We start from the raw sequence: 23,563 nt of genomic DNA, 5'->3' as shown, positions 1-23,563 counted from the left end.
ACCGCTGCCCTCAGCCCTTCCTTACACGCGAGCAGCGGAAGGACAGGCGTGTGTGCGCTTTAATACAAACCACAGCGTGGTGCAGGTGCCTGCAGAAGGTACAAGGTAACCGGTAAAACAAACGACTGCTGCAGCACAAGCTTAACAGCATGAGCATCGCACAGCTTGTAGGAAACCCTGTGCTTGGGCTCATGATGCCATGAGCAGCTTACAGCTGATGGAGCTCATGAGCTTCTCCAACCCACAGCAACAGAACACCTTAAAAAAAAAAAAAGGTCAAAAGTGACATTGAGTGAGTACACCAGCATTTAAATTAAGGAAAAATAAATAACGTGTTTGTTCTGCATCAGTGGCATGTTCAGATGGGCACCAGAGTGTGCAGGGTCTCATCAACATGCGCTGTCCTCTGCTCCACCATGCTTCAGGTCATGCTTGTTGCAGTAGTGGTTGTGTGCCTCAGGCCTGTCTGCTGTGAAAGAAGTCCCCATCCCAAGCCACGTTTGGCCACAAGGTTATTTCTGTTTTTTTTTTTCTAAGCAGCTCCGCCCTTTCCTCATCTGGGCTTTTTCTCCCACCAACTGGCTTCTACTTAACAGCCTCATGGTTGCTTCTGCACAGTCCACTTAAAGGAAAGAAGCCAGAGCTCTTGGTAGCGTGAAGAGTTTTCCTCAACTGCTGGGGAGGAGAGGGGGAACTCCTCTGACACAGGTTAGTGCCACACAAAAGATTAAAAAAAAAGTTAAGAGTGGCCAGTTTCAGGCACACGGCTGTTATGTGAGTGATGGCACATACCCCTACCAGAAATACAACCACAGAATGAATACAGTTCTGCCAACTAGCACAAGACAGTCTAGGGGGAAATTATACTAACCAGTGTCTCTCTTTCCCTACCAGGGAGGAAACATTCAGAGAGAAATTCAAACAGCAAAAGTTAAGAGTTAACAGTTCCATCCCAGCCAGTTAGTGTGTTAGTCCCAATTTCCTTAACCATGAGCAAAAGGACAGTACCAAAACCAAGAAAAGCCACACCCACAACCCCCCCCAACCCACAAACAAAACCAACACCCCCCACACATAAAACCCATTCAGTTAAAAAAAAAAAAAAATCTGACTTCTCAAAGCCTTTGTAAAACCTAGATGCCCTCTTCAGCTGGTGCATAAGAAAATCCTAAAAACGCATCTGAGGCACTGGAGGTGCTGGCTGCTAAGTCAGGCGTGTGGGTGATGGAGGTGGAGATGGCTTCTTGGGTGAATTCTGGATCGAAGTGTCGCAGATCAGCTGGACCAGCCTAAGCCAAGGAACAGACACACACAGTCACTTCAAGTGTGCAGACCCCAACCAGCCACTTGTATTCAGTCTAACACAGCTGCTCTTCCAAGGGAGTCAGCACCTCTGCATCTACAGTTCCCAACCTGGGATTCCTTTTGTACTACTATAACAAATACCAAAAGAAATACTCACCACATTGGGGTTGAATGGAGGAGTTATCCTCTTGTGGCACAAGTCATCCCAGTTTATTGGGCTGAAGAATACATGATTCTTTATCTCAAGCTGCATATAAAGTAAAGGGTGAAAAGTCAGTCTTCTGCCAACCCTTCTTTTTCAGCACCTGCTAGCTGGTTTCATAGGATTAAGTGGTTGAAGCTACTACATATCTGCATAAGGACCATATAGCAAATTCTTAACACATAAGGGTCGTGGTCCAGTAATCCCTTGAAGGGAGATGACCATCACACATAGGTGTCATAGTTTGCAACCATATCTTTCCCTTTGGAAATCCAAGTCAAGCCCATACATTCTTCAGAGGCTGAAGAGATATCAAACTGCATGGAACGCTTTTTCCAAGGTAGTGCTGTTGTCATGAAAGAAAGGCTCAGAATAGAAAGGTTTCCTACCCATCCTCCCTCCTGATCATAATGGAGGCCACCTACGAAATCTGACTTGGCACCCAGCCTCCTCTTCTGGTCCTTGTGGAGAAGTCCCTGGAGAATGTCACAAGCTGCCACAGTCTTACTTCCTTGGATCTGGAGTGGCTTGTGCAGAATGTTGTCATACATCTGAGACACATCCCGGCTGTAAAAAGGAGGCTAATTTGACAGAGATGAGAAGCAGCCATGCGAAACATGAGCTACTGTAATGAATGGCAGGTCAAAGCAAGTCCTGCAGCAAGCAGATGAGGGAGACCTGCCATACCACTGTTCAGAGGGGCAATGGTGTGCTGAACTATGCCATCTAACTCTGGATTCAGTTGTCTGTGACAGGTACCATGTGAACATCAGACCAACCTCGCACCACTACTTTCAAAATTAATTTCTCCACCATAGAGAAATTCTCACCAGGGGGATTCCCAGCCCATGGCAGGGGGTTGGAACTGGATGATCTTAAGGTCCCTTCCAACCCTAACCGTTCTATGACTCTATGTAAAGTAAAAACAGATTGCTTCCAAACTTACCAATCCAAACAGCATTTCATAGAGGACAGCTCCTAGGCACCACCAGTCTACTGTCCTGTCATACGGCTGCTTCTTTAGCACCTCAGGAGCCAGGTACTAAGAAGAGTCGGCAGCAAATATTTTAGTCAGCTTACAAAGGAGGGGATTTGTCCTCGTAAGTATGCAAACCTGACTGCAGTTCAAGCTCAGCAAATGCATTAGGAAATACACAGATCCATATACTGCTATGCTTTGATATATTCTCCACTTGCTTCGGAGCAGAGTTTGAAAGCTACCTACCAAACCCCGCAAAGTTTTTATGGGTTACAGAAGGTTTTTTTCCTGTAGAGGATTTGTACAAGGATTTGCCGCGCACCACAACTAACCATCAAACCCATCCTGCACTAGCACGTTACACCTTTAGGAGGCTCCCGTGGTTTTGAGAAGGCTGCAGTTTGCAGTCCCCTTAAGACTGTCGAAAGCAGCAAAACTGCCAGCAACCACTACCAAGAGCAACAGACAAAAACTGAAGCAGCACGTTGAGCCTCGTCTCCCACAGGATTATCTTTGTATACTAATCAGGCTCCCACCAAAAAACACATCCCTCCCACCCCCCCAAAAAAAACACAACGAAAAAACCAACAACCCCCCAAAACCAAGCCAAACAAACCCCCCACATGACAAACAAAGGAATGCAGGGCCAGGCCAAAGGGAATGGCTTGAACCTGCCAGAGGGGAGACTGAGATGAGCTCTTAGGCAGAAGCTCTTCCCTAGGAGGGTGCTGAGACACTGGCACAGGGTACCCAGAGAAGCTGTGGCTGCCCCATCCCTGGCAGTGCTCCAGGCCAGGTTGGACACAGGGGCTTGGAGCAAGCTGCTCTGCTGGAAAGGGTCCCTGCCCATGGCAGGAGTTGGAACTGGAGGAGCTTTAAGGTCCCTTCCAACACAAACCAGTCTCCAATTCTGTATGATTTTATTGAAACAGTCCTGCTTGGTTCAGGCCTTGCTATTGTACAAGTGGGTCCATACTGAAAGCCAAGGGCTACCACCAGGAGATTCCTGCCCATTCTACTCAGCTTGAATACTGGAAGGTACCTTGTTTACAGACCCTTCTTTATGCTGTCTGAGGAAGTACAGCATAACAGCTATATTACCTAGGCCAAAACACTACCAAAATCCCCAGCTCAGTAAACAGCAGGAAAAAAAAAAAAAAAAACTCACAAGAAGCCAAATCTGAGATAGGTTTTAGCAAACCCTAACTGAGGTGTGTTGGAGAAAAGGCATTTCCTCCCCTCCTCTCTGAGCAGTGTCCACATTCCAGATAAGAGCCTGGTACTCTCCTCTGCACAGGGTGTTTTGCAGCTCCTGCATACCAATGACAAACAGGAGAGCACAACAAGGTCCTATGTGTGCCAGTACCAACCGGCTCCCTGTTCTGCAGCTCCAGGGTATCAGATCAAGTAAACAGCCGGCTTACAGGCTTGCTCATGGGCTCCCAGGGTCAAGGCTGTCTCCGCAGCCACCTCAAACACCCCCAGTTTCACAAGACTGGCCCTTTCCAATGCAGGGTGCCCTACCCCGACAGCACAGTTGTCACAGGTAAAACTGCTGAGGCCTTATCTGAACTCCAGCTTCAGGCTGACAACCTCAAAGAGCCCACAATAGTCTAATTCACAGAGCCCATATTTTGTGATGCTGAGCACCCATGCAAGTCAGACCCAGAGCAGCAAGTCTCTGAAGGCTTTCAGCCCCAGGTCACAGAGAAACCCCAGCACATGCTGTACCTCAGGAGTGCCACAAAAAGTAGAAGTTGTCTCCTCTTGCTCCATTCCTTCTTTACAGAGTCCAAAGTCTGTCAATACTATGTGTCCCTAGAAAAGAGAGAGGTATTTTGGCTTGGCCTTCTCTAGAGAAGAGACAGGATTGCCACACATTTGCCTTCACGTTGCATTTCATGTATGTTTTGATTCCCCACTGCTCATCTGCTTCCCCTCCCTCACCTTCTCGACATCTTGTAACACAAGTATGGCAGTTGACAGAGAAAGTTGAACCTAGATTAATTTATTTGTCTACAACTGTATAGCTACGAGGAGATCCAGCACTGCAGTGCTTTGCCCCTGCTTTATCCCAGAGCCAGTTTGTATAGCAATCACCACCAGCATAGCAGCAGTGACATGCTCTTAGCATCCCAATCCTTGCCCACAAGTCAGGCCCCAGCTTTTGGGAGTAAGCTGTGGGCCCTGGGTGCACAGTTCTGTGGAGCGGAGGCTCACCCCCTTCTGCAGGACCTGCACAGAAGGGCAGTGGTGCATGCATACAGAATACATGCAGTGAAGTGAGCTACAGCCCAGCTTGCAGGACCATGCTCATCTGTTTATAGTCCTGATGGTTTTAAAGCCAGAAGGCCGGCAGCACAATCTGTGAATATACCTGGCAATCCAGGAGAATGTTCTCAGGTTTTAAGTCCCTGCAAGACAAAAAAATGCTGTTTGAGCAGATTTGTCCAGATATTTAAAGAAGCCAGATCTGAAACAGCATCAGCTAAGAACAGGAGCTAACAAAACTCCCCAGTCCAGTTCACCACAGTGTTCCCCAAGTATGGACTCCCATCACTGCTAGGTATCAATACAGACACATGCAAACATAGCAAGACCCTGTCATACAGGATCAGGTTTTAGCCTGTATTATCTATGCATAAATTGTTACAGTGACAAATTCTTGCTTATTGAGCCAGGTTTATTCTAGATCTCTACACTTCACTGTTCTCTCTCCTTTTCACTATCAGGCTAGAAATATTTATTGCCCATCAGACCCATGCAGGCAGCACCCCTCTTGCAGGATAAAGTGCCAACAGCACTATCTTGTCAGGATAGTTGATTTTCCAGCAGTTCCAGTCCTGCATTTTGCAGGGCCGTAGTGACTCCTTTTTCCTCCCTAGCACTGCACACAGCTGGGCTGAGCAGAGTTGGTGCCCATGTTCTCCCTGGCAGCACCTTACCTGTAAATGATGTTTAAGGAATGCAGGTATCCAATTGCACTAGCAACTTCTGCAGCATAGAATCGGGCCCGGGGTTCACGGAAACAGCGCTCCCTTTGCAAGTGGAAGAAAAGCTACAGGCAGATGAGAGAGTGGATCATTTCTTCTCTAAAAAACCTGAACAATACCTGGAGCAAGCCTGAAACCCAGCTACTCAAGTGAAAACTGATTTGCAGCAAGTAGCACATGAACAGCACCAAATAAGCCCAAACCAAGTGACTTTAAGCAATCTAAACACCCTTCTAGAAATTGCTTCATTTGTCTTCTTCTCAATTAAGAGCTCATTCCCCCACAAACAGTCATCTGCTGATTTAATTAAGCTTCCTAGCAGCCACAGGCTGATTATAGTGCTAGTATGGCCATGAGAAGTGGTGCATGCACAGAACTAAATCTGTTAAGATCCTCCATACAAGTTATCTTTGGGCAAGACATCTGTGTTAACATTATCTCACAGCCAGTTTCAGGTATCACAAGGAAAAAAAAAAAACCCTGAAAAAAAGTTTTTACAGGACAAAAAAAGAAATTTAGCAAACTGCAGTGGCATCACCCAAGCATTAGACTAGGATCCAGAGCTGGCCCACAAGTGGATTTTGCCTGGAGCTCATCAGCATCAGTATTTTCCATATTCTCCATAGGATTTTAAAGCATCCCTAACAGTCTCTTTTCTCAGTATCCTTTATCCTTGCCTTGGATTCAGGTCATAGGCAGCAAGATACCACACAATTTACAAGTGAGATAGTGTCCAGGGTTTAGCTGTAAGTTATTTTTCTCCTTCCTAGTAACTGGTGCAGTGCTGTGTTTTCAACTTCAGTCTGAGAACAATGCTGGTAGCACACTGATGTTTTAGTTGTTGCTCAGTAGCGCTTACCCTGATCAAGGACTTTTCAGTCTCATGCTCTGCCAGTGAGAACGGGCATGGGAAGCCAGAAGGAAGCAGACGCAGGACAGCTGACCCAAACTAGCCAAAGCCATATTCTATACCACAGCACGTCATGTCCAGGACAGAAATGGGGGCGAGTTACCCGGAAGGCCCAGATCACTGCTAGAGTCGGTCTGGGTATTGGTTGGCGGGTGCTGAGCAATTGTATTGGGCATCACTTGTGTTTATTCTTTTCCCCTTTTAGTTTCATATTCTCTCCCCTTGTTATTTCCCTTATTATTGGTTGTGTTATACCTTAGTTACCGGTCTGTGCTTATCTCAACCCGTGGGAGTTACATTCTTTCCATTCTCCTCTCTATCCCTCTGGGAGCAGGGGGAAAGAAGGGGGAGAGTGAGCGAGCGGCTGCATAGTTCTGAGTTACTGTCTGGGCTTCAACCAAGACAGATAGCATACCACTACTCCTGGCTTGTTCTTGGTAGCAGTTAAAGGAACACTGTACTTTAATATCATTATCTTGTGACAAGAAACAGTTTTAGGCAATATAGCAGCATGTTTGGGAAGGATCAAGGATTGAAATAAAGCCTGTAAGTGCACTCACCTCTCCTCCATTTACATAGTCAAGCACAAAGTAAAGCTTCTCCGAGGTCTGGAAAGAGTAATGGAGTCCCACAAGGAAGGGGTGCTTGACATTTTTCAGGAGCACATTGCGTTCTGCCATGATGTGGGTTTGCTATCAAAAAGCAGGCATGGCATTAGAGTTTCAGGCAAGGGTCCAGTCTGCCATAGGGGCTCACTGCTGTTTTCAAAACATGGAAGTTTCAGCCCCAGGAAAGGAACTGCTCTCTGCTGTCTGACCTGCATCATCTCAGTTCTTTCCATGATCCCGTGGCACAGAGAAATGCATGTTTAGCCTGTGAGTTGTCTACATGAATACCAGCCACAAGATACCTCAGTTGCATTACCAGGATGGCTCATATCCTGACCACTATTTACAGAAGTAGCCAAGGAGAGCTGACATACCTCCTTTTTCTTTAGGATGGTTTTCTTATGCAAGACTTTCACTGCATAAAAAGTCCCATCACACTTGCGTTTCGCCAGAAGAACCTGCAACAGAAGGTCCTGTTAATAGATTTCAGTCTCACCTTCTGTTGGGTTAGTGCTTCCTCATTAGCTCCCCACTTGTGTGAGTGACTATACACAGAATACAGCTTCAGAGGGTCAAGTACAAAGTTTTAAAGACATAGCTCCAGTCCTCCAATTTCCCAGCACTTTCTCACTGCCAGAAGAGAGTTCATGACACATCCACATACACCTTTTACTTATCTAGTAGAAAATAGTTTTGGAGCATCTGCAGACAGCCCTATTTAAAATGAATCCTTGCTATCTCAAAGTACAGATTTGCCTGGAGAATTTTTGCTAGCTGAGCAAGTTTGAAGCTTATTTTGAATCAAGTACTGCTCCTTGCCATCACCACCCTGAGCATAAGATACCTCACACTTGTGTCCTTATGGAGGTTGCAGGACAGCACAAAGAATGGACTATGAAGACTCTTATCTCCAGTCTCTTTTGTTCCCAGTCCCACTCAGAACAAGCTCTTCAGGAGAGGTACAAGCAAAGGACACAGCTAGAAACTCCTTCAGCAAGAAAGTTCTTTCTAAATCACCTCTAAAGAGCTCCAGCCCACCTGTACAAACCCACTTACTTTTCCAAAGCTTCCTTTGCCAATAACCTTCAGGAAGTCAAAGTCTGTTGGTTTGGCACTGTCGGTCAAGAAAGAAACGAGTTAATGTTTCTGGGAGAGAAATATGCAACAGCAACACTGCCATCAGGGCAGAGTTCCTTTTAGGAACCACCAGTGTTTGTGGAAGGGATTAAAGGGCACCAGATGGGCGACCCTAATCTGCGGCCAGCACTGGATTCACACTGCCTATATCAGTGCAGCCAGCAGAGGGTGAGCAACCCCTCAACCTGCTGCTGAGCACTGCAGGAGAGAAAAGCACCTGTGGGACCAAGTGACACCTCTACAGGGGACAGAGTTTATCCCTGTTTCTAGAGAAATGTAGTCATGGAGCCAGCAGGGGTGAGGAAGATCTTCCCTTACTACCTCTGAAGAGATACAGAACAAGGGGCTGCAGACTTGGACAAGACAATTATGATAACAGAGACCAGCTATAGCTGAATGTCTTGAAAGCTAATGCATTGCTGATACACATGGTATTAAAAGCCAAGTAATGCAATTGTTAAGATTTTGCAGACACCACCCATGCAAGACGCAGGGGCCAACTACATTCCCCTGCCAGATCTCTTCACTGCATGCCCCACACCCTACCTGGCTTTCGCAGGGAGCTTACTTTGGGTTAGCGGAAGGTCCAAGGTTGATGTTGTCAGTTGGTGTTGGAGGCTAGAGAGGATAACAATAATATTAGTCACAAGGACAATGCAGCAGGTTGTGCTTTCCTTCCCTCAAAACAGTATCACTTGCAAAGTTATTAAATACCCATTAGCAAGAGGCACAGCGGATGCTTTGGCAACTGAAGTGAGGGGGAAGGGAGAACAAAGCTATGTGCTAAAGCTGTATCATTCCCAAGCTGGAAGCTTTACTAAGCTAGAGTATGTGCTGAAGTCCTCATCCCATACTTGCACAAATAAAAGCTACTAAGCAACTGCTTGGCCCCAACTTCAGGTTTTTAGGACCTGTTGTGCTGTGACAGAGGAAAGCCACTGTGGGTCTCGGCTGCTCACCACAGCACTGAGACTACAAGCCATTCCCTACTGGCTGGGCTAAGCAAGAAGTCCTCTGCACAGCTCATAGAGGAACACTCCTGCATCAGGACATGAGCATTGCCTTCAGACCCTGCAGCCCTCTGCCCACTCCTGCTGAGCCCCAAAACTGCCAGGTCTGGAGCCTTGGAAGTGGCATTATGCACACCTAGCACCACACAGATGCAGCCTCTCTCTTCCCAGTGAGAACAGTACATACACACATGGTCTTCCTCCTCTCCCTGCCCCCCAGGAATCTTCCCCTCCCCAGACTCTGGGAGCATTTTTCCTTGTCCAAAAGGCTATATAGGTCCTCTCTGCTCTCATTTTACCTCCACCCAGCATAATCCACAGGGACTAGGCAGCAGCAAGACTCTTGGCAGGCTAACACAGGCTCTCCTCCTTGCTTTTCTCCTACAGTCACTAACCCCTCTGCATCCCCAAGGTGAAGACTTGCGGGCTCAGAGCTATGATCTCACCTGGGTGCTTTTATCTGGGCTCCGGGAGCGATCCATTAAAAAGGCAACTCTTTCAGCACTTGGGAAAAGAAGAGCAAGCCAATATTGAAAACAAAATCCAAGAGAGAAACTGCTCCCCTCCATCACAGGATACCTCAGTAGAGACCCCCAGCTACCCCTGTGGTAGCACTGCTGCTCCTAAGGGGTGAGGATGCACATGCTCTGGGGGAGACAGGGAACAGTGGATACACACATGCTGACAGGAGGCTGGAGTGTGAACAAGCAAAAGCATATTAGATGCCACAGTTAGTCCTTGATTTGCAATAGCAGAAACTGGTCAGAGAGCTAACACATGAAAAGCAGCACAGCCCCAGGGCCAGAGAAGGTTGTAGCTCTCCTGGATGGGACAGGCCCCTCTCGAGGCAGATGCAGCCCCTGTCCCAGTGCACAGAGATCCCGCTGCTCCCAGCCCTGCCACCCAGTGAGTGTCCCACAGGGCATTCAGGGGGATCCAGCCAGGTCCGACCACCGCACCCCCAGGCTGGCAGCAGCTGGGGGCCATTCCCCCACCCAGGGCAGACCACGTCTGGCTGGGGCTGTTGACAGCCCAGAGAAGAGGCGCTGGCCATACCGGTGGAGGCATTAAAGCACAGTGCTCTCATCTACCCAGTGCAGCTGCTGCTGGAGCAGTTGGACTGGAACAACACTTGGCAGTTCAGATTTGACCTGCTCCAGCATCAGTGAGGAGAGGTGGGTCCTGCCACCCCAGGGCTTCCTCCCTTTAAGGGCTCCCCCCCAACTCCTTGCAAAAGCCAGGATTAGAGGTGACGGGGGGGGGGGGGGGGGGGGGTGTCCAGGGAAAGAAAACCCCACACACTGCTCCCTTCTCCCCTGCCCCAGAGCTTTGTCCATTGTCCCTCAGCCACACAAAGCTCCCATACACAGCAGGGATACTCTGAAAGCTCACACTCCTCTGTCTGCCCCCTCCAAAAAGGGGTCCTGAAGATGCCACCAGCCTCCCCTCATCTCACCTGTGGGTGCTCCCTCTCTGCACCCCCATGCACAGACCCCAGGCCATCCCAGAGCCCCCTCGTTGGTGGCCAGGCTGGCAGCAGGCACTGGCAGCTGTCCCCAGGCACTGCCCACATCTGCCTTGTGCCAGGCAGCTCCATCCACCGCCAAGCCAGCGCAGGGGCTATCGGGCTGAGCTTTTAAAGGGCTCTCATCCCTGGAAGGCTTTCGTACTCACTATGAGCAGAGCCTGGAGCCGGAGGCCTTGATGGTTTGTCCTATCCTCTCCCGGCCGTGCTTGATGAGTTCTGTAAGGAAAGTTGGAGCACCAACTCCGGTTAGCTGGCAGCGCAATCACAAGTGCACAGAGACACGTTTGTTCTTCACTGACCTTGCTTTTCTCTTCACAGCTACCCTCCTCCCCCTTCCACTAAAGTACCAAAATAACCAGGAAATTATAGGAACCAGGACAGCTCCCCTCCCAGCCCCACCAGGAGCCCTCAATAGCTCGCAGGATGGGGATCAGTGCCGCAAAACAGTCTCTCCTGTGGCAGAGGGAACTTGGGCTAAAGGGCCACTGCTGCCTCCCTGAGCCACCTCGGGTCTCCCGGGGGGACAAGGAGAGTGCTCACAAGGATCATGTACCAGGCTAGTCACACACTTGGCACATCCCCTGCCCCTTTCATTCAGGACTCTGGGAGTAATTAGGGACATGAACGAAACCTTTCAGGGCCCTGCAGGAGGTAAGCCAGCACACACACACCACAACAAGGAACTGACTTGCCCGAGGGCACATAGCCAGAGGCAGAAGCTGGGATTCCCACCGTAGAGCATCTCTTCTGCTCAGATGTGCAGGCAGTTGCCACCAACCATTGTCATCATCACCACTGCCTCCTTCAGAGAGAGTCAAAGTCCTGATCCTGCTCCCGACTGCACAGGCTGAGCAAGAGAGAAGCTTGAGAAGTGCAGCCTGTACAGGGGGGTTCCTGGGTTTGGTTGGAACTAGATAAAAAACGCCAAGACTCATTTTCACTCCCTGGCTCTGCCCTAGTTTTGCTACTGGAAGGAAAGAATCAAAACATTCACAGAAATAGGAAACATGCTCCCCACCTTCATCCCCCTAAAAAAAAAAGCGGGGGGTGGGGGTGGGGCCTTTACACACAAGTTGTAATCCTGCAGTAGCTCTTCTACAGACCAAGGAACCGCAGGCACCAACTGCCAGACCCTATCTCCCCAGGCAAGGGGCTCGTAGAACAAGAAGTTTCCAGGTGAACACAAGCCCATTTACAGAGCTCTTCCTGTTCCTAGGATCTGCAAGATGGAGGGACCTGCACTCCAGAGAGCCACTAAGCCAGGCAGCACCAGCAGCTTCAGGATCTGTGTGCAGATCTGACAAGGAGCCAAAAAACAGGCTGTAGGTTTAGAGTTTCTGAATGGACATGAAAGGGAAAGCAGGAATTCAAAGAAAAGCCACAAAGCATTCAGTGAGAGTTTATAATATCAGGCTTGTCTGAGATCCTGCCTTTGCCCTGCAGCAGATATAGAAACTTGCCCTAGCAGGGACACATGCAGGCAGCGCCCAGACAGACCAACTCCATCTCCTCCCATTGGGTATAGTCCTTATTTCCCTGAGAGTCTGGCTCACTGGCTGAAGGTCATCCAGTGCCTGCCTTGGGGCTGTAGGTATCCCACAGGCTGCTGGGCAGGCTGGCCACAACCATGGTCACCGCAGAGAGACATCAGCCATGCTTCCCAAAGCAGGCAGCACTCACTCAAGGCTCAGTGCTGGGCAGGAGGGTGGCACAAGCGATGGCCAGGGGTACACAGGGACATGTGGAACAACACCCAAGGTGCAAGTGGCAGCACCATTTAGAGGGGTGAGGGCTCCCACCCCTGCCCAAGGCCATCTCTGCTTAGCAGCCCAACCAAGCCTGCACAGTTCAACACTTCATCTCACTCCATACATGCAGCTCCATCAGCTAATGCAGCCTGTTCACTCCAAATCTGAACTCCCACAAGCTCAGCTTTAGCTTGCTGCTACTGACACTGTTCTGCTCCTAGATTCAGGGAAAATAATGGCTTGGGCACAGGTGGATATCTTGGGCAGGATGTGGACAAGCCAAAAAAACACATCAATCTGTGCTCAGTGCAGAATGCAGGACAAGTCCCAACTTGCTCTGAGGGGCTTGGACCAGCAAGCTTGGGCCTGCAGCCCCACAGGGGCTTTTCCCAGTACCGCAGCCTAGCAGCCCATCCATGCTTCCCTCCAGCAGCCCCATTCTGCTCCATTCTTGGTCCCTGCTGCCCAAGAGCAGCATTTTCCAACAAATGCTATTTCATTAAATGTACTTGCTCTGGGGTGAGAGTCTCTTTCTGTACCAAGCACATTTTTAGGATATGTATGTCCCCATCCCTTATCATTTTCTATTCAGGCCCAGAGCCTCCTTCCCCAGCCTGAGTCCACCTTCAAAGCCAAGTAAGTTTCTGGTTTAAATCTCCCAAGCAATCGAATAAGCTTTTCCTTATCACTAACAAACGGTACTCTCTAAATACAAAGATTTCCCGAGTGCACACACACTGAACAACAGAATCAGAAATAGGTCATGAATATACGCTGGAATCCTTGGTTATCCATGCCTGGCTGCATCCCTCCTTGTGCTTGCTGGGGTGGCAGGGATGCTCCAAGCATGACCAGGGCCACAGAGAGCATCAGCGAGTGTGTCTAGGAGTTCTCTGATATGAGGTAACTGTTACACACCAGGAACACAAACTATCACATCCCACACCCCCTCCTCAAAGACCATTTCACTCCCAACACCTTGACCAGAGGCATCTCCCCAGCAGCAGGCAACCACTCACACAATATAAAGCAGCTACTTACAAGTTGGAGCAATTACTGCAGCTAAAATCTTCCCCACACCAAACATCCCTCAGTAACATACATTTTCTTCCCAGCACAGCACAAGCAGCTCCCTCTTCCTTCAACAATTCTGCCAGTGGTGACCCACATTCCCATGCCAGCCCAGCACTATTTGCTGCAAACACATTACTAATGCAGTGCGTACCTTGCACGGAGAGGCAACCTCATAGACTCGTCATCTGCAAGCTGCCTCCCACCCTCCTCCCTGATGTCACTGCTCTCAGCATCGTTTCCTACCTAACCTAGACTGCAAACCCCTCCAAGCAAGTGCCTCATCCTCTCCCACTCTGGGAAGGGCTAGTTACCAGCATGGAGAGGCAAGGAGACCAGGCAGACTGTCACTGGGACAGCAAGTAATGCTTTGGAGGAAGCACAGGTTTTGGAATGGCAAGATTGAGAGAGAAGCACTAAGGCAGCCCACAGCTTTCATCCAGCCCAGGGGCTGCAGGCAGCATATAGGGGAGACACCCCAGTTCCAGCTCAGATGAGGAGCACAAGGGAAGGTGGAAAAGAGGACTTATATACACAGGCTTTTACTGGCCAAAAATACCCCCAAAACTCAAGCTTTTCCTTGCTAAAGATCTAAGGGGTAACTCCAGGCCCACTCAACTCCATTTTCATAGAGCCCTGGAATAGCTTGTGTTGGAAGGGACCTTAAAGCTCATCCAGCTCCAACTCCTCCCACGGGCAGGGACACCTTCCACCAGAGCAGCTTGCTCCAAGCCCCTGTGTCCAACCTGCCCTTGAACACTGCCAGGGATGGGGCAGCCACAGCTTCTCTGGGCACCCTGGGCCAGCGCCTCAGCACCCTCACAGGGAAGAGCTTCTGCCTAAGAGCTCATCTCAGTCTCCCCTCTGGCAGGTTAAAGCCATTCCCCTTGGCCTGTCCCTACAGGCCCTTGTCCCAAGCCCCTCTCCAGCTTTCCTGCAGCCCCTTTAGGCACTGGAGCTGCTCTGAGGTCTCCCCTTGAGGAGCCTTCTCTTCTCCAGGCTGCCCCAGCCCAGCTCTCTCAGCCTGGCTCCAGAGCAGAGCTGCTCCAGCTCTCACAGCAGCTCCATGGCCTCCTCTGGCCTTGCTCCAACATTTTTGTATCCACTGGGACACTACAGCACACAGCAAGTCAATAAAAAGTCAGGAAAGATTTTAAAGAGCTTCTCCACTTGTGGAAGCTTTCTTAGCTGCCCCCCACAGAGCTCTTGGCTCATCCCATTTTCTCATGGAGATCTTTTCCCCTATACCCCAAGGGCTCTGCAAACCCCAGACTACCAGCCCCAGCAATAGCCAAGCTGGAGCTCACAAACAACTAACCCTCCAGATTTCAGAGAAGAACCCCATGCAGAGCTGGAAGACGGCAGCAGGTGGGTAAAGCTCACAACACATCGCAGAAAAGTAACCCCATGAAAACAGAAAAGAAAGCATCAAACACACCTGGGAGCACATCCACCAGCAAACACTGTGTCCTGAAGCATGGGAAGCAGTGCACAGCCAGTGAGCACAGGGACCCCTCCTCCCCAACACTGCCCATCCTTGCACCGGCCCACCCTGCTGCCGACAGCCTTGACACACCAGGAACCCAAGGCTCTTTCCTGACTCTCAGAGGGGAATAGCTTTGCTTCCTGCAGCACTTCATTTAGTCCACAGCACTCCCTCAAACACACAATACCACTGCTGCTGGCTCATGGCAGCCCTTTAAAGAGAGCAGGAAAAGCACATCAGCTGTGGAAAAAGAAGAGACACCTGCTAGATACACCCAAGGAGTGACAATTGGAGGGAGGGAGGAAGGAATGGTTTTGGATGAGGAGGGAAGGGTGCAGGTGGTGGGAAGGAGCAGGCACCTCAGGGGTGCAGGACAATTTCTGACATGTCAGTAAGCTGGAAATTTTTCCCGTCCTGTGGTTTGGAGGAAGGTCAGAACTGTTTCTTGGTTCAGGTCAAACCCAGAAGAAGCTGCTCCTTCCAGTGTCCTTCACCGACCCAGGAAGACAGCAGCCCAGGGTAGACAGGCTGGTGCATATTAAATGCAAACATAAACATGGGTGGAAGGGAAAACCTGATGCTGGAGGCATGCGGTGGTTTGAGAGAACAGAGACTAAGCTTCGAGCAAAAGGAGGTGTCCGAGAAAGGCTGGTGTCTTCTCCCTCCTTGTTAAAAGTAAAGCAGTTGCTTTTTGGTTCCATTGTTGTTTCCTGTAAATTCCGCCTGCACACAGGTGCAGCGGGGGAAAGCTTGTGGAGTGAGTGCAGTGGGAGGTGCGAGTGGGGAAGGCAGAGGTGTGGGCAGCCCTCCCTGCCATAGCACAGGTCCTTGACCCAGGACTGCAGCTGGCAGGAGAAAACTATCTCAAACACTTGATGTGCTCATTGCCATGCATAATAAGGGAGAGGAAGCAGCAAGTTGCTTGAAATGTCATTCTCTCTCAGGTTAAAGCCTGAGGTTTTTCCTCAGCCAAAAAACTCAAGCTATGAGGATCATCAGCTTTTAAAAATATCTCCTATTATGTTTTTATTTTCTCTAGTTTTGCCTCTACTTCAAAATGGTCAAGTTTCAGAATACTTTCAGCAGCTACCTTGCATTTTTAACTCAGTATCTTCTGCTTTTGTTTCTTTCAATAAAACCCCTTTGTATTATTGACAAAATCTACTTGATTTTATTTTTCCACAGAAAGGTATCTTTAATTAAAATCCCATTTTCTATCCAAAGAAGAGGAAGCAGAATAATCCTGGAAAGAAAATTTTTACCCTCTAGAATCGTAGAACTGTAGAATCACAGACTGTTTTGGATTGGTAGGAACATTAAAGCTCATCCAGTTCCAACCCCCTGCCATGGGCAGGGACACCTTCTACTAGACCAGGTTGCTCCAACCTGGCTTTGAATGCATAAAATCTCTACTCTGGAGTGTCGCCTGTAATGGTGATAGATACTGGTGTACAAAGCAATGGTTGGGTTGGTTTTGGCCATGCTGCCCCCTCCATTAGTGAGGCTTGCTGACACTCAGGGCTGTGCACACCCTGGGTATAGCTCTGCACCAGGGGTGCAATGCAGAGCCACCACCTCCATCACACTCAAATCACTGCCTGGGCCTCCTGGAGGTCCTGTGGGAGCTCAGTGACACCAGACCAGCCAGGAGCATTACCCTTTGTTCTCCCCAGGGTGGAGGAGGGTTCCATCCAGGCCATGTTCATAAAGCCAGCCAAAATCGTCCCTTCTCCTTATGGCTGGGGAAGGAGCTCAGCTGCCAGCACCGGGCATCCTCAGGAAGCAGAGCATGCAGGTGTCTCTCTGGCTGCAAAGGTGAAGGGCACAGGAGTAAGAGTAGGAAGAGGCTGCTGGGTGCAGTGCTGGCTGCTGCCAGCCAGAAGTGCAAACATACACATGGGCTGGAACATGGAACATGGGCTGGCTCCATCACCCTCCCAGTGCTCAGCCTGGTGGGACAGCACCCACCCAGTGCTCAGCCTGGTGGATACCATCCGTGCTTCACCATTGCCCCGGTGCCCCTCTCCTTGCACTCATCTGGAAAGTGCTTTGGGATGGAGGGCACTGGGAGAGGACTGTGTGGCACTGGCTGGTTGTTTGACTTCTGTGCAGCTGAAGAAATTTACAACTGTTGAATTCACAGATTTCTGCTCTCGGAAAAGGATTGGGGGTTTTGATGCTTTTGAGGACCTGAGACCCAGTTCATCCTCCCTGTACCCAGAGTGACTGCCCTAGCACCAGGGGCTCCCTGGCACAGAAGACATTCTCTGGAAGCACAGGAAGACATGGGCCACCAGTAAATCCCCAGCGTAGGGCAGTTCTTCACCTGGACATTTAATATCAGATGCCACCAGATGCCTGGGGCAGCTGCAGAAGGCTGTGCCTTGGAGATCTCTATAACTGCCTGGAGAGGTGTCCTGGGCAAGCAGTTTTCCCTGTGATGGAGGACCTGAGTGGGACAGGTTGAATCATGCAGAATCATAGAATGGTTTGGATTGGAAGGGACCTTAAAGCTCGTCCAGTTCCAACCCCTGCCATGGGCAGGGACCCCTTCCACCAGAGCAGCTTGCTCCAAGCCCCTGTGTCCAACCTGGCCTTGAACACTGCCAGGGATGGGGCAGCCACAGCTTCTCTGGGCACCCTGGGCCAGTGCCTCAGCACCCTCACAGGGAAGAGCTTCTGCCTAAGAGCTCATCTCAGTCTCCCCTTTGGCAGGTTCAAGCCATTCCCCTTGGCCTGTCCCTACAGGCCCTTGTCCCAAGCCCCTCTCCAGCTTTCCTGCAGCCCCTTTAGGCACTGGAGCTGCTCTCAGGTCTCCCCTTGAGGAGCCTTCTCTTGTCCAGGCTGACCCAGCCCAGCTCTCTCAGCCTGGCTCCAGAGCAGAGCTGCTCCAGCCCTCGCAGCAGCTCTGTGGTGATCAGGGTTAGCCTCCAGCATGCTGCCCATCTGAGCAGCCCTCCCCACATGCAAGAGGTGAGGCCTTTCCTCTCACCTAGCCCCTGTGCACCCACGGCCATGGCCAGCAGCAGCCTGCAGCCACTCTTGTCCCTTGCCCGCAGCGGGACACATCAGTGCCAGCACAAGGGGCTGCTGGCAGTGGGAGTGCTTGCAGGGCACATGCATTATACAGGCATGCAGGCACACGTTCCTATCTGTGCACCCTACCACCAGGACTGGCCCTGGTCCATTTTCCTGCCCAGCTGCACGATCCTTAGCAAAACTAAACAACTCCAGTGAAACCAGAGACCTGCTGGTCTTGTTGGTCTTATGTGCAGGAAGGTGTCCCCTGCACTCCAGAGGACATGTCTATGCCAGGAAAACCTCTGCTGGCCCTGGGTTCAGCAGTGATGAGCAGCTCTCAGGCAATATAAGCCCTTCTGTGCAGGTGTTCTGCCTGTGCTGGACTTGATCAGGTCATGGTGAGAGCAAGGCTACAGAAAGGTGATTTTTTCAGCTGAACTGTCGCAGCTCAGAGCCGCCAGCTGTGGCCTGTGCTTGGAAACATTTTCCTTTTCCCCTCAAGGGAGGAAAGCTGTCTTCACTGCTCCAAGCTCTGCAAGAGGTGGAGAGCTCTGTGATCCCCACCACGTGAGCCTGGTCCCTCCCTGAGCCTGGGCCAGTGCCACTCACCCTGGGGAAGCCACATACGCAGCTTCTCCAGGGCAGGACACATCCAGTGTCAACAGGTCCACCGTCTCTACATGCAGAGAGGCACCCTTCTCTCTCTATTATAATCCTTTATATGCTATGCAAATATACTGTTTTACAGGGAAAGGAGTACTATCTTAATCTCCTTATCTAGGAATACCCATAACCATAATCATAAAATATCACTGAAGTGGAATCACACAGTCCTGAGCAATTGAATTGCAGTGAAAGGTCCAAATAAGATGAAAACAAATATTTCTCTAGAGAGGACAAAGCAAATTTCCATCAACCTGCAGTGAAAGGTGACCTGAAATGTTTGGTTACTCAGTTATCTCTGCTGGGTAAAGAACAGGATAGGATAAGGGTTAGGATATTCTTTAGAGGTCAGAGCCTATTTCTTCACCTTAAGAGGGTTCATGAAAGACTAAACAGACTGTTGGTGACCTCGGGGGTTCTTTGAAGTTTTTTTTTATTTTCCATAGAATCACAGAATAGTCAGGGTTGGAAAGGACCTTAAGATCATCCAGTTCCAAAGCCCCTGCCATGGGCAGGGACACCTCACACTAAACCATGGCACCCAAGGCTCTGTCCAACCAGGCCTTGAGCATTGCCAGGGATGGAGCATTCACAGCTTCCCTGGGCAACCCATTCCAGTGCCTCACCACCCTCACAGTAAAGAAAGTCTTCCTTATATCCAATCTAAACTTCCCCTGTTTCAGTTTGAACCCATTACCCCTTGTCCTGTCACTACAGTCCCTAATGAAGAGTCCCTTTCCAGCATCCTTATAGGCCCCCTTCAGACACTGGAAGCTGCTCTGAGGTCTCCACGCAGCTTCTCTTCTCCAGGCTGAGCAGCCCCAGTGTTCTCAGCGTGTCTCCATACTGGAGGTGCTTCAGCCCCTCATCATCCTCGTGGCCTCCTCTGGACTTGTTCCAACAGTTCCATGTCCTTTTTATGTTGAGGACACCAGAACTGCACACAATGCTCCAGGTGAGGTCTCACAAGAGCAGAGAGAGGGGCAGGATCACCTCCTTCGCCCTGCTAGTCACGCTCCTTTTGATGCAGCCCAGGATACGGTTGCTTTCTGGGCTGTGAGCGCACACTGAAGCCGGCTCATGTTCGTTTTCTCATCGACCAACACCCCCAAGTCCTTCTCCTTGGGCTGCTCTGAATCTCTTCTCTGCCCAACCTGTAGCTGTGCCTGGGATTGCTCCCACCCAGGTGTAGGAGCTCGCATTTGGCTTGGTTGAACTCCATAAGGTTGGCATCAGCCCACCTCACAAGCGCGTCAAGGTCCCTCTGGATGGCATTCCTTCCTTCCACCATATCAACCGAACCTCACAGCTTGGTGTCATTGGCAAAGTTGCTGAGGGCACACTCAATCCCACTGTCCATGGCAGCGACGAAGATGTTAAACAAGACCGGTCCCAACACCGATCCCTGAGGGACACCACTCGTTACAGGTCTCCAGCTGGACATTGAGCCATTGACCACAACTCTTTGTGTGCAGCCATCCAGCCAGTTTTTTATCCACTGAGTGGTCCACCTATCAAATTGATGTCTCTTTTTCCTTTTCCTTCTTTTTTTTTCTTCTACATTTTGCTCTCCGTTTCCCAAGGCCTTGGCTGGGCTTTGCCTCAGGCGCTGCCCTTCATTTTGCCAAAGAGCTCCACAGGGGTACCAGGAAGTTTCCCATGTTTTGGTAAAAAGAGCCAAGAGGAAGCTGCTGGGGATCAGGTTTGTATTCTGAAGAATCTAAAGTGGGCTTGAGAAATTCTTGCAACTTTCTGTGCCTCTGTTTCTACAAATATGAATGTGGAAGAATATTACCACTCTTTTGTAAAGCCTTCATGTCTTCAGAGGAATAAATGCCTGATATTACTGCCATTAAATTAGTTGACTGAGACTTTCTTGCTTCTGTGTGTTTTTTATGTGTAAGCACAGTCTCAGTGAATAAATAACACACAGTTGGAAGCAGCCTGACCCTAAGGGACACTTCCTCTGCTGCCTGACCAGCCTTGTGCTTGGGGAAGATGCAGTTCTCCTGCTTCCTCCCCTCTCCTGGACATATCACAGACTATGATTTAGAGCCCTTTTTAAAAACCCAACTGTTTTTTGGAGATGAGCACCTCTTTCCTCCTGCAGCGCTGGTCAGTCTGATGCAGGGTGCATGCTCAGGGACACCACCCACAGCTTAAGCCCTGGACGTGACCAGGCTGGTGGGGACAAAGATGGAGGTGATTTCCTGGATGGATTGAACAGGGCTTAGCAACTCAGAGACGGCTGGGAGAGCTGCACTGAAACCAGGCCCCTCACTGCTGGCACAGTGCTGGGTTTGTTAGGAAAGCTGGTGGGCAAAGTGTCTTGGGAATGCCTCCCCTGTGCACCACTCCATCCACATCCCATCCCATTGAAACCAGCTGGCTCCAGCTCCACTGCACAGCATGCATGTTTTCAACCCTCTTTATCCTCATTGCAAAACCTGGAACTGGTGTGACTGCCTCCAGCTGAGCTACATATACTGGATCCAGTGAGCATCCCAGTCCAAAATGGGCCAAACACCACTCAAGGTATTGTCAGGACCCATCAGTCCCTGTGCAAGAGCAGCAGATCTGTGCTGGAATCTGCTGAGCCCATCTCTGTTCTCATACTCTGGCACTGAGCAGGAGCAGCCTAGTTAGAGGGATGCCGGGTACAGTACCCCTCAGTTTCACCAGGCCCACAGTGACCGCAAGGATGGAGCCAGGGACACACAACACAGCCAAAGCAACCTGAAATTCCTCAAAGCGAACCTTCCTATGTGCTGTCAGCAAAAGCCCACTGCTGCCTAGAGCTGCTCCCCAGTAAGCCTATGTGGGGCTGCAGGCACAAGCAGGGTGATGGAAGCTCCTTTGATGGAAACTGTGCCTGGGGAGGCACAATTACTGCAAGGAAACTTTCCACCAATAATAGTATTTCCAGGGGGAGCAAGAAAGCTGCTGATCTCCTCTTTGGATTCCTCCACAGCTGTGAAACAAACCCACAGCTGAGTGAACCCAATGCCTCCCAGTCCCTGACCCAGGATCCCTGGGAACAACATTCCTGTGGGCCAGATGGCTCCCTGGCAGCAAGGAATGCATCATAGAATCCCAGACTGGTTGAATTGAAGGGACCTTAAAGTTCATCCAGTTCCAACCCCTGACACGGGCAGGGACCCCTTCCACTAGAGCAGCTTGCTCCAAGCCCCTGTGTCCAACCTGCCCTTGAACACTGCCAGGGATGGGGCAGCCACAGCTTCTCTGGGCACCCTGTGCCAGCGCCTCAGCACCCTCACAGGGAAGAGCTTCTGCCTAAGAGCTCATCTCAGTCTCCCCTCTGGCAGGTTCAAGCCATTCCCCTTGGCCTGTCCCTACATCCTTTACAAAAACTCTGCTTCTCTCAGAGGGGCTCAGGAAATCCCTGAGAGAAGGTAAAGTCACAAAAAGTCACTGAAAGATCATCGAGAGAAAGCAAACCAGCATTACCTGCAGGGAGCGAGACGTGAGGAGACACTCCTGGGCTGTGGCGGGCACTGCCACGCTCTAGCTCGGGAAGCAGTGGGTACCAGCACCCTCTCCCCCCTCTTGTTTTTATTTTGGCTATTCAGTCTGAAGGTCGAAGGAGGAGTCCGCAGGAGTGGTTTGTGGCAGGAAGTAAATGATTACCCTGCCGGTGCTTGCTGAGGGGACCAAGGCACAGGGAGCTGGGGTGGGACAGGAAAATCCCTTCCTGGGGGGAGATTAGAGGGCAGCTAGCTAGTGGGGAAGTGCAACGGGTCAGAACAAAGTGCTCAGTTCACTGGAGGCTGTGCCAGGTCACATGCCAAGTCCTAGCAGAGGTAATGAGTCATGGGTCCCATCCCAAATGCCAGCAACACCTCCTGGATGTGGACATGACCCAGTGCTGATCCACCAGCAATCTGCAGAGCTCAGCAACGAAGGAAGGAGCTGGGTGAGGTGGAGACTTGTCCCCACTGCATCTGGGGCAGATCCAGTGACTTCATAAGGCTGGAGCAGCTCTGCTCTGGAGCCAGGCTGAGAGAGCTGGGCTGGGTCAGCCTGGACAAGCGAAGGCTCCTCAAGGGGAGACCTGAGAGCAGCTCCAGTGCCTAAAGGGGCTGCAGGAAAGCTGGAGAGGGGCTTGGGACAAGGGCCTGCAGGGACAGGCCAAGGGGAATGGCTTTAACCTGCCAGAGGGGAGACTGAGATGAGCTCTTAGGCAGAAGCTCTTCCCTGTGAGGGTGCTGAGGCACTGGCACAGGGTGCCCAGAGAAGCTGTGGCTGCCCCATCCCTGGCAGTGTTCAAGGCCAGGTTGGACACAGGGGCTTGGAGCAAGCTGCTCTAGTGGAAGGGGTCCCTGCCTGTGGCAGGGGTTGGAGCTGGAGGAGCTTTAAGGTCCCTTCCAACACAAACCAATCTGGGATTCTATGATTGAAGCTGTGTCCTGGGTTCAGCAGTAGCAGTCATTTTTCTCCTTCTTAGTAGCTGGTGCACTGCTGTGTTTTTGACTTTTGGTCTGGGAACAGCGCTGATAACGCCAATGGTTTTAGTTACTGCTCAAATGTTTAGTCTGAGCAAGGACTTTGTGAGCCTCATGCTCTGCCAGGGACGAGGGGAACCTAGGAGGAAGCAGAGACAGGACCCCTGACCCAAACTAGCCAGAGAGGTATTCTGTACCACAGCATGTCATGCCCAGGATGTAAAACTGGGGGCAGTTACTCAGAAGGGTTAGATCACTGCCTGGATCTGGCTGGGTATCGGTCAGCAGGTGGTGAGCGGTTGTATTCTCTTCCCTTGTTATTTCCCTTATCATTATTGGTGGTAGCAGTAGTGATTTGTGTTATACCTTAGTTACTGGGCTGTTCTGATCTCAACCCATGGGAGTTACATTCTTCTGATTCTCCTCCCCAACCTTCCGG

General features: G+C 50.5%; 1 protein-coding gene across 6 annotated transcripts; it reads right to left on the bottom strand.

Annotated features, from left to right (window-relative positions):
* Positions 1-512: 512 nt before the first annotated feature.
* SGK2 (serum/glucocorticoid regulated kinase 2) lies at positions 513-22,167 on the bottom strand. 6 transcript variants are annotated; one of them, XM_061442016.1, is made up of 14 exons: positions 22,130-22,167; positions 10,819-10,888; positions 9,591-9,648; positions 8,703-8,752; positions 8,054-8,111; positions 7,372-7,455; positions 6,950-7,081; positions 5,432-5,544; positions 4,864-4,900; positions 4,218-4,304; positions 2,454-2,549; positions 1,933-2,088; positions 1,463-1,552; positions 513-1,289 (listed from the first exon to the last, which is right to left on the bottom strand). In XM_061442016.1, exons 3-14 carry the CDS (start codon positions 9,624-9,626, stop codon positions 1,134-1,136), a joined length of 1,095 nt encoding a protein of 364 aa, XP_061298000.1. In that variant the 5' UTR covers positions 9,627-9,648; positions 10,819-10,888; positions 22,130-22,167; the 3' UTR covers positions 513-1,133. The 6 variants fall into 6 exon arrangements, with proteins under 6 accessions (XP_061298000.1, XP_061297995.1, XP_061297999.1 ...); XM_061442011.1 differs by lacking the exon at positions 22,130-22,167 and adding an exon at positions 15,068-15,212; XM_061442015.1 differs by lacking the exon at positions 22,130-22,167 and adding an exon at positions 13,646-13,696.
* Between the last annotated feature and the right edge of the window lie 1,396 nt (positions 22,168-23,563).

This window comes from Pezoporus flaviventris, unplaced genomic scaffold (assembly GCF_033815535.1).
Source record: "Pezoporus flaviventris isolate CSIRO_AGI_PZ_B2104156 unplaced genomic scaffold, CSIRO_AGI_Pfla_v1 ptg000213l, whole genome shotgun sequence".
Taxonomy (NCBI): domain Eukaryota; kingdom Metazoa; phylum Chordata; class Aves; order Psittaciformes; family Psittacidae; genus Pezoporus; species Pezoporus flaviventris.
This window is presented reverse-complemented; position numbering and strand designations above follow the sequence as displayed.